Source organism: Dicentrarchus labrax, unplaced genomic scaffold (assembly GCF_905237075.1).
Source record: "Dicentrarchus labrax unplaced genomic scaffold, dlabrax2021, whole genome shotgun sequence".
In the NCBI taxonomy this organism is placed as follows: Eukaryota; Metazoa; Chordata; class Actinopteri; family Moronidae; genus Dicentrarchus; species Dicentrarchus labrax.
Window position 1 is genome coordinate 23361175 of NW_026136710.1, and position 13582 is coordinate 23374756.

General features: G+C 40.1%; 1 protein-coding gene and 1 long non-coding RNA gene across 2 annotated transcripts in view; both read right to left on the reverse strand.

Moving 5' to 3' along the window:
* Positions 1 to 13582, reverse strand: part of LOC127370390 (uncharacterized) — a 180326-nt gene continuing 166744 nt past the window's right edge. Inside the window, exon 2 of the long non-coding RNA XR_007886217.1 lies at positions 1 to 363. This is a non-coding gene — a long non-coding RNA (uncharacterized LOC127370390). The remainder of the gene's footprint in view (positions 364 to 13582) is intronic.
* On the reverse strand, positions 3859 to 13392 carry LOC127370361 (SWI/SNF-related matrix-associated actin-dependent regulator of chromatin subfamily B member 1). The gene is made up of 9 exons (XM_051412360.1): positions 13048 to 13392; positions 11589 to 11700; positions 11280 to 11388; positions 10850 to 10987; positions 10166 to 10293; positions 9892 to 10058; positions 8444 to 8634; positions 7742 to 7873; positions 3859 to 6323 (listed from the first exon to the last, which is right to left on the reverse strand). Exons 1-9 carry the CDS (start codon positions 13135 to 13137, stop codon positions 6284 to 6286), a joined length of 1107 nt encoding a protein of 368 aa, XP_051268320.1. The 5' UTR covers positions 13138 to 13392; the 3' UTR covers positions 3859 to 6283.

Consider the following 13582-nt stretch of genomic DNA (forward strand, 5'->3'; position numbering starts at 1 on the left):
TTCAATTCAATTCAATTTTATTTGTATAGCGCCAATTCATAACAGAAGTTATCTCAGGACACTTTTCAAATAGAGCAGGTCTAGACCGAACTCTTTAAAACATTAATTACAGAGACCCAACAGTACCACCATGAGCAAGCACTTGGCGACAAGGGCAAGGAAAAACTGCCTGTTAAAAGGCAGAAACCTAGGACAGATCCTTCGGCTCTAGGTGGGTGGTCGTCTGTCTCGACCAGTTGGGGTGAGAGAGAGAGAGAGAGAGAGAGAGCGAGAGACAGACAGACAGGTGCACAGCAACAACAGTATTGGTAATGGCAATCTAGCAGGACCATGGCAGGAGGCTCCACCAGGATCGACAAGAACCTGCGAGACGAGAAAGCACAAGAACTCCGGGGAAGAAGTGAAGTTAGTAACATGCATAAATGGGACATGAATGAGTGCAGAAAGAGAGAGGAAGGGAGGAGCTCAGTGCACCATGGGAAATCCCCCGATAGTCTAGGCCTATAGCAGCATAACTAAGGGATGGTTCAGGACTCACCTGATCCAGCCCTAACTATAAGCTTTATCAAAGAGGAATGTCTTAAGCCTACTCTTGAATGTGGAGAGGGTGTCTGCCTCCCGAACCACAACTGGAAGCTGGTTCCACAGGAGAGGAGCTTGGTAACTGAAGGCTCTGGCTCCTGTTCTACTTTTAGAGACTATAGGAACCACAAGTAGCCCAGCATTCAGAGAACGTAGTGTTCTAGAGGGGGTAATAGGGTACTATGAGCTCTTTAAGATATGAAGGGGCCTGACCATGAAGAGCTTTATAGGTGAGGAGGAGGATTTTAAATTCTATTCTACATTTTACAGGGAGCCAATGCAGAGAAGCTAGTACAGGAGAGATGTGATCTCTTTTTCTAGTTCCTGTCAGTACTCGTGCTGCAGCGTTTTGAATTAATTGGAGCGTTTTAATGGACTTATTGGGGCAACCTGATAATAAAGAGTTGCAGTAATCCAGCCTTGAAGTAACAAATGCATGGATTAGTTTTTCTGCATCTGTCTGTGATAGGATGTGTCTAATTTTTCTAATATTACGTAAATTAAAGAAAGCAGTCCTAGAGGTCTGCTTTATGTGGGAGTTAAATGACAAATTCTGATCAAAGATAACTCCAAGATTCCTGACAGTGGTGCTAGAGGCCAAGTTAATGCCATCTAGAGTAACTATATCTTTAGATAGTGAGTCTCTAAGGTTTTTGGGGCCAAGAACAAGAATTTCGTTTTTTTCTGAGTTTAACATCAGAAAATTGCAGCTCATCCAGGATTTTATGTCCTTAAGACATGTTTGTAATTTAGATAATTGATTAATTTCATTGGGCTTGATTGATAGATATAACTGCATATCATCTGCATAACAGTGAAAGTTAATGGAGTGATTCCTAATAATGTTGCCTAAAGGGAGCATATATAAAGTAAATAGTATTGGTCCAAGTACAGAACCTTGTGGAACTCCATGACTAACTGTAGTATTTATTGAAGATTCATCATTAACATGTACAAACTGCGAGCGATCTGATAAATATGACTTAAACCAGCTTAGTGCGGTTCCTTTAATGCCAATTTGATGCTCAAGTCTCTCCAAAAGAATATTATGGTCAATGGTGTCAAACGCAGCACTAAGATCTAATAATACAAGTACAGAGACAAGTCCATTGTCAGAAGCAATCAGAAGGTCATTATTAACTTTAACCAGAGCTGTCTCTGTGCTATGATGAACTCTAAATCCTGACTGAAAATCCTTGGTCTATAGTTGGCTAAAACCCCTGGGTCAAGAGTGGACTTTTTTAAGAAGGGGGTTTAATTACAGCTACTTTAAAGGACTGTGGTACATATCCTGACAATAAAGAAAGATTAATCATATCCAGTAAAGAAGTGCCAATTAAGGGAACAACTTCTTTAAGCAGCCTAGTTGGGATCGGGTCTAATAGACAGGTTGATGGCTTCGATGAAGAAATTATTGAAGTTAACTGATGAAGATCGATAGCAGAAAAACAGTCTAAATATATCTCTAAGTTCAGCAGGAACACTTTAGAAATGAACAACGTTTGCATATTCACAGATTCTGGAAGGTTTAGGTAGGAGTGGGTGACTTTTTAGGGATTTTAAGATGGAAATTATTCTTTTTAAAATATGTCAGACACACATTATTGTCCCAAGCAGTGTACTGGTATATACAGTGGGTACGGAAAGTATTCAGACCCCTTTAAATTTTTCACTCTTTGTTTCATTGCAGCCATTTGCTAAAATCAAAAAAGTTCATTTTATTTCTCATTAATGTACACTCAGCACCCCATCTTGACAGAAAAAAAGCTCTAAGGTCTTATATAGACAGGTGTGTGCCTTTCCTAATCAAGTCCAATCAGTTTAATTAAACAGAGCTAGACTCCAATGAAGGAGCAGGACCATCTCAAGGAGGATCAGAAGAAATGGACAGCATGTGAGTTAAATGAGTGTCACAGCAAAGGGTCTGAATACTTATGACCATGTGATATTTCAGTTTTTCTTTTTTAATAAATTTGCAAAAATTTCTACATTTCTGTTTTTTTCTGTCAAGATGGGGTGCTGAGTGTACATTAATGAGAAATAAAATCAAAACTTTTTTGATTTTAGCAAATGGCTGCAATGAAACAAAGAGTGAAAATTTTAAAGGGGTCTGAATACTTTCCGTACCCACTGTATGTCTTCAAACATGTCTGGAAGGGATCTTTAAATTTTAAATCTCTATACCTCACTGCATAGAACTTATTGGGTTCATTTTTATGTCAGGTAACATGAGACCTACCGTTGTGGTGAGTTGGCAGACTTAATTCATCTAAATTATACTCTTAAAATCTGACCATTGAAGAACATTTAAATAAGATAAACATTTCATCATTCTGGGGCTCCCTATAGCTCACCCATGCACCAAAGCTGAGTCCCTGCTGCAGTGGCCATGGGTTTGAATCTGACCTGTGGTCCTTTTCTGTGTGTCATCACCTCTCTCGCTACCCTTTTTCTGACTGTCTTCAGCGGCCCCGTCTAACAAAAGAAAAAAGGCCCCCACCACCCAAAAATATATATATAAAAAATACATCATTCTTATCATTTTGACACATTAAAGATACAAATTTTTCTCCGAGCGACTTTATAGTGACCAAGATTCTGTCAGTGCCTTTGAGGAATTCTTCCTCTTACACACTAGGAAAATGTAGATTTTCCTCCATGTTGTACATGGCAGTGTAAGAAAACAGAAAGGTATTGTGTCCTGATACGCATCATATCGGCAGATTCTTGCCAATACCAACAGCAATAGTTGTACGAGTAATTACTGAATAGACTCCCATACCTTTTATGCAGTTATTCATCTCAACAAAATATCCAAATTAAAAACACACACGGGGTAGAAGATTTTATGTTAAGATTCCGAGGCAGCCCCAGATTGTGTTCCTTGGATCGATACCTAATGACATAGTTCAGAAGAAGGATATGTACCTCTTTAGAATCCTGATCCTTGCTTGTAAAAAGGCCATTACTAGGAGCTGGCAGAAATGTGACCCACCAAGTCCAGCACAGTGGCTGGACATTGTGGAGGAAATATTTCCCATAGAAAAACTGACTCACTATCTAAGGACTTAAAGGAGGACTAAAAGGAAAATGAACTGCATACAGGAGAAAACAAGGGTCGTGGCTCAGCTGGTCTGAATCGAATGTTCCGATAATAGAGATAATAGACCCCTTTTTATATATTTTTTGGCTCCATATCTATTTCAGTTGTGTTGCGGACTCTGTCCACTCATATTGCAACTGTGAAGAAAATAAGTAAAAAAAAACAACAAAACATTTCCAACAAGTTTTCTTTATTGTTATTTTTCATATAAAAAACGAGTCCACTATAAAGGTAAAGCAATATTACAAAAGAAGAGAACAAGAAGCAACAGTACATACGTTAACATCATTCTCTGGAGTATGTTCAAGTTGAAAATCACTTCAAAAAGACACCATTGGTTCTTGTCAGCTTGATTTTTTTCAACAACATTGCCAGTAAAACAGAGGCTGCAGTCTGCTGACACTGCTGCAATGTGAGGCACAGTGCAAACAGAAGGAACAGTGGGACGCATTAGCCCCTCATGCACAGGTTACAGGATGAACTACCTATGTTTTAGCATGCAGATGAACACTGGTGCACACAGCTGATCAGAATCCGTAACCAAGATCAGAATGCAGAGTCTGCGTGCTAAAATCTAACTCTCTGTTTGGCTGCAGCTGCTGGCTGCTGTCTGAAGAGCTGTGGGGACAGCAGCAACAATACCAGGGGGTAGTTTGATTTCACACATGCACACTGGTCATTTCAGTCAGGTACAAACACTAACATCACCCACAGTATATAGAAGTAGGCAAAATACTTGAATGTGGCTCAGTAACATCTATATGAAGGACTTGAATGTGATTACTGCATCTTTCAACTGATAGCAGAAGAGTTTTTGTTTGTAGACAAGTTTGTTTACCGATTAACACCATCACAATGAGAACTGGGTTTTTTTTGGTCCTCTCACTATCAGCCACTTAAGTCAGAACCCCTACCCACAGGGGCATTATGTATTATTTTAAGGGGTATCGTCCACCAACAAAGGTTTGATGTCAAAGGCCAGTTTGAACTGTAGACTATAAAATATTTAAAAATAGTGAAAAAATGCCCATCACAACTTCCCAGAGCCCATTTTGCCAGATCAGCATCAAAACCCTAAGATATTTACTGTACACCGATCAGATGAGCTCATCATTTGAGAAGCTGGAACAAAAAAAAGTTTGACACATTGTTTTGCTTAGAAAATGACAGATCTACAGGACACCCTGCCACAGTAATCCAGAGACCTTCTTCCCAACAGACACTTTGACCACTTTACAGAGAGTCACTTCATGTTAGTGTAAACATATCAAAGACGCATTCTAACCAGATGTCGAAATGGTCTAAATACATCCATCTCTCCAAGAGTCATACATAATATTTACAGTGGAAATATCCACTCACTGTCTGTCTGACATACCTGGTCTGTCTCTTCTGTCCTTGTTAGTGCTGCACAATTGATCGAAATATTATGGAAATTGCAAGATGGTGTCCAATAGGTAATTTTTGGATAAAGGTAATGTGTGACAAACAGCATTATGATAAAGAATGCAGACATGGCCTGGGCTACAGGTCGTGGTCTACAGATGTAAGAAAACCTGTTTGTTTGGTAAAGACCCCAACTAGTGTAACTATTTTAATTAATGTATAAAGGGAGTTTTTTCAGTGAAAATCAAAAATTGTGATGCAAAAATGATCATTCCCATTAATTGTAACAGCAGCGAAATCACAGATTTGTGATCTGACCAACAGAGCTGCATATATGTGGCTGAGTGTAAATGAAATTTCATCTGGATTTTATCTGGAAATGACAAGTGGAACTGGGGCCTTTGACCTGTCATAGTGGGAAAAGCACAGGTGTCAATATGACTGACCTCATTTATAGAGCTCTGTCAGTCCTGGGACACAGAGCTACTGCTACATCTTGATTCCATCAGACACAGCTCTGTGGAGCGTTTCAGATCCACAGTCTGCCAGATTTCGTTAACTACCACGTGGAAGTAGTGTTTAAATTTCCTTTCTGTCTCGATGTTATTGGTCGCCTCTGTGCTTCTCCTTTCCTTTCCAACGTGTTCAAAATGTCTGCTGTGAGAAACACCTACAGGTGTTTAACAAGACAGGAACCAAATTGGCCTGCTTGATCGTGGATGGCCAGATGGATAGACAGAGAGACAGATACTCATTTCAAGTGGAATTTTGACCATGGTAGACAGAAAGGAGCAGACCTGGTCGGCACAAACTAATGGTGTCATAATGGTTACTGTACTGTAATGGAAGTATTTTGAGCTGACACGTGTGATGTGAATGTTGCACGTTGGTGTGTGTGTGTGTGTAACAGACATGAGACAATCAAACACCATCAAACAGTGATGTTAGGTTAGATATCCTTGACTGATGTGCTACAGTCAGAGTGAAACATGATGACCTGTGTGCAGAGGAATGCCTGGATGTGTGTGTGTGTGTGTGTGTGTGTTGGTTTCAGTTGGTGAGGTGCCCGTGGAGACTGACCACATGTGCATTTGTGCTCACAGGAACATCCAGATGCTCCATCAATGCTTTGACCTGTGAGTGTGTTTGATCGCTTCCGAGTAGCAGGAGTCTCCAGAGGACACACCGTCTGATGCAGCTTCGTGTCTCTTTCTACCAGGACGGCGCAGTGTTGGCTAGTCGTCTCATACGCCTAGAAGAACACAGTTTAATCACACCGAGTGCTTGTGCAGTGAATGAAAAAAAAAAGACACCAATGCTGGAGCTCTGATGCTACACTTCACCATGGACTTATAGAAACAAGTGTGTGTAGGACATTAAGGAGTGAGTGAATTAATAATTAACACTATTAAACTGTATTCAGCGTTGCCCTCTCATTCACCAGACTTGAATTTCCTTAATGGATGACAGTGTTGGAATCTTACTTTTTATACATACTGTAAAACTTCAATGAATAGTCCAGGCTTTAATTTACTTCAATCACTGCCTTTATCAGGAACAGGACTGAATATGGGACAGGCCGTTAACTCCTTTTGCACAAAACTCTTGCTCAGCAAAGATGGAACATTTAAACCAGTATAAATATTACTTGTATAGAAATGAGAAAATCAAATAAAAATTAGGAATCATTCATTTGATCATTCAGATCAAGTCAAATGAACTGAAGGATTGAACTGTGGAGAATCGAACTGATCTAACAATGTGTAGCATCCATATTGACAAAAGTTTAAACATGTATATTGTGTGGGTGATCTAAGCAGCTTAGAACAAACACACATGTGGGTGACCCAGTGGGCCTTTAAAGTTTTATACAACAACTTCTATAAAATCCAGGACAGGCCTCTAATTGAGACCTGCTATTGTTGTAGCTACAGCGGGCTAGTAAAGGAGATCCTTATTTTAACTGAGGTTTTACAGTATTTATTCCAGATATAGATAGATGATATACATAGATGAAACAGCTGCTTTAACGCTTCAACAGGCAGCCATATTGTTTTTGCTGCTACAGTTGGGGCAATCTGTGTGGTGTGTTTTAAGAGGGGAGCCTATTAACTGCACACCCTTCTCACTAACAGTTATAACTTTATAACACAATTAATAAACATTTGAGAAATATCTCTTTGAATACTTAAATTTGAGTCTTTATACAGCCATTTTAAATTGTATTAGTATTTAACTTCTGTTTTTACTACGTTGCAGTTTGATTCCATATATTGATTGCTAATCAGGTGCTCTGAAACTAAACACTCTTTATCTCTGGGATCTTCCTGTAACAGGTCTCTGTTGCTGATTAACTTGTACCCTGTTAATTTGTCATTCTGCTTATGTGTTGCACGTTCATTTGACGACTATGTCATTTAGCTGCAAAATGATTTTATATTAAGAAAGCCTGCAGCAACACCAGCAATTTATCCATCAAAATGACATCTAAATATCAGGCATTGTAGTGCTTTTGGATTCTCTGTGGGATCATCCCTTCAGGAAAAAAAGGCCGTCAATTTAATTCTTTCAAATGTCTTTTTAGCCACAGTTGTTGTAAGCGTTGGCCCAACAGACCTCAGGTAGCAGTGGAGTGGGTCTGCATTTACTGACTGAATCTTACTGTCTTACCTTGTGTTCCTGTCCTGGTCTCTGATCTTCTTCTCCATTTCAGCGTCTGTGAGTGTCTCAAGTAGGGGGCACCACTGGTCTGCATCGCCTGTGTTGCGGATGGCAATCTCTACTGTGGGGAGCGGGTTCTCACTGCGGGCAAATTACACCACCAAAGATCATTAAGGGTACAATACAGAAAGACATAGTTTAAAACCATTTTTAGGTAAAGTGGGGTCAGACAGTCCTCTGAAGTCAGTATATGTTTGATAGAATTTGAGTGTTTGGTTTGTCTGTTCTGGGCTACTGTAGAAACATGACGGTTCAACATGGCAGCCTCCGCCAGAATAGGAACTGTTCCCTCTGCAGAAAACATCTCATTCTAAGGTAACAAAAACGGATTCTTATATTTAGGTGATTAAACACTAATGCAAACATAAAAAATATAAATCATCCCACAACAATCAAGCAGACGGTGATCTCTCTTTGTTTAATAACATGAACAATATCTTCATTTTCTTGAACTATGGCACATATGTGACAGAATCACAGAATTAACAAAGCAACTTGTGAATCCTGGCTCTTTGTGTGCCCTCTTTAAATTGTGCTTAATGTTGACCGTGTTTTCTTTTAGAAAGAGATTTAAATCCAGTTTAAGTTTAAGTTTAAGACCACTGTAGCTATTGATTTTACTTGCCCTGTTAAAGTGAGTGGGTGAGTTACCTGAAGGCGTAGGTCCTCTGGTGCCAGCTTAGCTGACCGCGAATGCTGTAGGCGATAGTGGTGACGAACTCTCCTCCCAGACCCAGCTCAGAGCACAGCTTCAGTGCAAACGACTCCGGTGAGTTCTCCCTCTCTGACATGTCCCACTCAAACTGGTCCACCAGAGAGATGTTCCCCACGTGGATGTTCAGCTGAGGAATCAGAAAAACATCTGTACACTCCAATGTTGTTTTTTTTTTTACCAACAGTAGGTGTCTTTGATTCCACTGCCTTTAACGTTACAGTGGCTCAATCCATCACTTTCTAAAGAAGGCACAACATTCTTCTATCACCGGAGGAAAAACAGAGGATAGTCTTCACAAGAGTACAAAGACTTTTTTAACAGCTGTTACAATTTCCTTCAGTCCACAGCTGTGGCATTTGTCTGATTCTGTATCACTATCCTGTCTCTCCATCTCCTCTCTGACATGAAAAGCCTATTAAATGATGGCATTAGGGATGCAGTGCTTGAGACTTCAAATTAGTTTAACATTAAGACCTGAGCACAGACTGGTACAAGAAAAACTTTTCCACATTTTCCAGGACACATGGGAACCCAACACTAGAGAAGTGTTGAGTTACTTTTTTTAAAATGTATATATAAATATATTATGTCTTTATATGTTTCATGTCTGTGAACAGATAAAGACATTGAAGCTGAAATGAAAAGTGTTCATGTTGCTGGTTGATCTTTCTTCTTTTTTCACTGTTTATTTCTGCTGAGAACTGCATGCAGTTTGTGGAAGACTCTCATGGAAGTCATGCAGGCAGTGTGGCTGCTCTAACCTGTTAACATGGGTGCCTTGGGAGTCATAACTCAGTCAAATATGAACACATGGACATGATATGCACATGATACACACGTTTACATTCAGTGTGACTTACACACTCCGAGGATATCATTTTTTCTGACGTCTATTGAGGGAACACAGATGCAAATCATTTCCATGTATCAGTGTTGTTCTTAAGTGGCTGCAGTTTGGACTCAAATTCATAGCATCCTGGAAACTGTCTGTCTAAACAGACTGATTTTTAGTTTTGAGCTGATGTGTGTGATTAAATTGGAAGAACTTGAATGAAGGAAGAAGGATAAATATTTTCTGAGACTAATACTGGTGGCTTATATGAAAACCCTAACTAAGAAATGGCTGAAAGGAGAAATACCTAGTATTGAGGAATTCCTTTCGACTTGAGAACCCAGAAGGAAACATTTTAAAAAACCAGACAAAATGGGTTATTTACATCTCAACCTTCAGACCAGACTTTCCCATTGCATATGTATTCATGTCAGGTTCATTTTTTGGTTGGTTTGTTTTCTCCATATTCATATGTTCATTTTGTTTATGTTCACAGTCTCTTGCTGCCTGATATTCCCTGAGGAAGTGTTATTGCCTTGGCTCAGCCCCCACCTTGATGATGACTCTCTGGTCTGCCTGCTCCTCTAGTATGCTGTCAGTGGGGTAGGACTCAATCTGCTGGCGAATGGCTGAGGCAATGGCGGGGACAAAGGCCAGAGGGTTCAGGTCCAGGTCATCACATAAAATCTCTGCAAACATCTCTGGGGTCATCAGTTTCTCTGAGGAGTGGCAGATTGGTGAGGCCAGACAGAAGTATAAAACTGACACACAGGAGACAATACGGTATGTTGTGGATGTCGGCAAACTACTTAATGCGTGTATTTACCATTCATGTTCCAGGTGAAGGCATCTCGCAGTTTCTGTCCGTCTATCTCCATGTCTAGACGGATGGGAACCAGAGCCTCTACCTGGGCTGCGTTCTCATGGATCACTGCAGGGTCATGGTCATCAAAGCTGAAGGAGACACAACAAAACAGGATTATTGTTGTTTATCATAAATGTTCTTTAATAGGTCCAGTATGTAACATTTAGGAGGATCTATTGGCAGAAACTGAATATAATGTTCATCATCATGAGCACAAGCCTCTCATCCATGAGCAGACGCACACGTCCTTCTGTGCGGTGATACATAGAGAGAAAATGTTCAGGGTTTCTGCAGGTGCTTTTTAAGACCATTATGAATGCAAGCTATTTTATGTCCATACTAGTAAAAAAGTACAAAGGATATGAGATCAGTGTTGGTACTGTATTAGTTTGGTTTTGTAGCTGGTACAGCATACACTGAAAAATGCAACTTTATACAAGTAACATTAACTTTAATAATACAATCAATTTTCAAGACCATTCAAAATCATCTAAGACATTTTAAGGCCTAAAATTCAGATTCTTGGATTTTAGACTTTGACCCTGTGGAACCTCTGAAATATAAATAGATGCAGATTGGCAGGAAGCAGCACTGCCATACTGATGCATTAGTTGCTTTACGTATAAAAACAAGCAGCATTCTCACCACAGGGGGAAGGTCCTTTTCTTGTCACGGCCCATTCGGTTGCGGTTGATGGTGGTGGAACAAGGCACAGCGTCTAGATGGTGAGAGCTGTTGGGCAGCGTGGGGACCCACTGGCTGCTCCTCTTTGCTTTCTGCTCCCTTTATCAAAAGAACACAAAACACCATTTTGAGAAGGGTGTGCAAGCTATTAAGTACTGTACTTCCATAAAGTTGGGGGACACTCAAGAAACAAATGAATATATGCTGGTCAAGCTCCAAAAAGACTGGATCCTACATTTCCCATAATGCAAATGGCTAGCATCATTCATATGACATCCCCTAACTGGTAAATGCCCATTTCTTTTTAATTCCACACCTCTAGTTTATAACAGATGCTTTTGGTTTCATTTTCACTCAAAGTTAGAAAATGTTAGAATGTGAGAGAACTGACCTGAGGTAAGCTGGGGGCTCTGTGCTGATGGACACCGCCTTGTATTTCTCATCATTACCCTCGAAGATCTCTTCACATTCTGACGCCTTCAGCAGAGTGACGCTAGTGGCTGCAGATGGATGATGGGAGAGAAAACAAAGACGCCTATCAACCTCAGTTCAGATTTTACGTAGTAAATCTAAAGTCATGGAGCAATTGCTGAGCAGGTGGAACCAGCCACGTTAACCACCAATTCAGAGTCATTTATACAGCAATCATTACATAACAACCTATGGACCTTCCAAACTGACTTTGTCACACACCACTCACCATGTGATGATGCTACAATTTTCTTCCTCTCCTCCACCGAGGCCAGCCTCCTCCATAAAGACGGATATCTTTTATACAGAGAGCCTCTGAACATACGCAGATAGTTTCCCACCTGGACGGCAGAAGGCAGATCTTTTAATAAAGCAAAATTTAAAAAAACAAAACAAAAAAACAAACAAGGACAATGCAAACTGCCTACATAAGTACTGAATTACAGGATGTGTAAAAGGTATCTCTAGAACTCCTGTCTGACCTTTATATGTTTTATGTCCTAGAATAAGAGTTTTTGACACAAAGATTTGTTTAATTTCATTTAATTTGGTAAATTGTGATTAGAGGCCACTTTGGTAGTGTGAGCCTTGATTCTGTGGCCAGCTGTGGACACTAACATTGCTCCCTCGATCTTCCTCCTCGCACTACTGAAGCTTTTACATTTCAAAGACAGATTTCATTAGAAATGTCCAGGGCCTGCTGCAGCATGATGCTGCCTTGACCACTGTTTATGGTGCCAATGCTGGGTTTAACATACACCAATCATACTGTTTAGTTTGATGGTCAAAAAGCTAAACTTTGGTCTCATCAGACCACAGAAGCTTTATCCCCTTCATCTCCTGGTCCAGTATGCAACTTGTACAGTGTGATAAACTTAAAGCCACCAGTGCTCATCCACTGAGAATGGACTTTACAGTGAAGGAGGAGACATCTTGTGTCCAGCAGGAAAACTTTAGAAATGAACATTTGCATATTCAGAGATTCTGGAAGTTTTAATGAGGTAGAAGGAGGAGATGACTTTTAAGGATTTTAATGGGGATATTATACTTTTTTGCTGAAAAATCATATTAGACCACATTATGTTCAGTCTATTTGTATGTGTCTTAAAGCTGCAGTAGGTAACTTAAAAAAAAAAATACTTTGACATATTTGCTGAAACTTTCACTATATCCCCACAGCCCCATAACCTGGAGCTTTGCTTCTCTGCTCTTTCAAGCACAGCCAGTTGGTACAAGTGTACAGCAGACTACTGTAGACATATTCACTTTTATTAAATGTTAACAAACAAAAACGTCAATTTCAAAACTGGCATGTTCAGATATCAGACGTTAGAAAGTGTGTGTGTGTGTGTGTGTGTGTGTGTGTGTGTGTTGGGGGGTTCTCTTCTGCACGATACTCTATGTTAATCTAACTTGTGGTCTTACATCAGGCTGGTTGACAAGTTACTGCCGACAGTAAAAGCTTGTAGGTTATCTGTTGTGTATTTGGCCTGCTACAGTCTGTACACTGTGCCATTTGCCGGCTGTTGGCTGAGTTATCCGCTCCTTCGTTTTTAGGTATTTCTTTGTTTACGAAGCCATCAATTGGGCTCGTTAGCATGCTAGCATTAACTAGCCAGAAGACTGGATAACTGAGGCTACCATTAGGAAAGTGGACGTTAAAAGTCAATGAATAGATAGTCACATACCTCCGACCCAACCATGTAAAAGTCCCCATCTTGTTCTAACTGAAATTTAACTGGCTTCTGGCCAAACGTTTTACTTAGAGCCAATTGCATCTTTACGCAGTCGAGTCTGAGCAGTCTTCTCTTCTCTGCGTGTTCAGGGCCTAAGAAAAAGATGGGAAATTACAGCGTCCTCCGTAAAAATAGCGGTCACTTCAGTTCTCTGCTTACAAAAAAAACATTAACTGTGAACATGTCTGCTCAATAAGTGTAAAACGACATCAAGAGAAAGCTAAATTAACTGAATGCTACAACCACTGCTGTACACGGCCCGCTTCAGTGAGTATGTTAAGAGAAGTCATCCGCGACGTTGCTTTTTGACGCCTTTTGTGAAGGTTTTTCCGAAAATAATGAACGCTGCATTGACCTTCCTCTCCATTCATTTCAAGGTAGAGGAACAATTCCTAAAGTCCATTACTGCCCCCTACTGGTGTAAAGTAAGATCACATTAAACTCTTCTTCATCTGTAAAGTTTATCTGGTATTTCCACCTCATTGGA

Excerpts from the sequence above, each read along its gene's own strand:
- LOC127370361 (XM_051412360.1), bottom strand. The coding sequence starts at position 13,137 with ATGCAATTGGCTCTAAGTAAAACGTTTGGCCAGAAGCCAGTTAAATTT. Across the intron at positions 11,389-11,588 it reads AATTGTAGCATCATCACATG|CCACTAGCGTCACTCTGCTG; the intron begins GTGAGTGGTGTG and ends ATCCATCTGCAG. Across the intron at positions 10,294-10,849 it reads AAAAGGACCTTCCCCCTGTG|CTTTGATGACCATGACCCTG; the intron begins GTGAGAATGCTG and ends TGTCTCCTTCAG.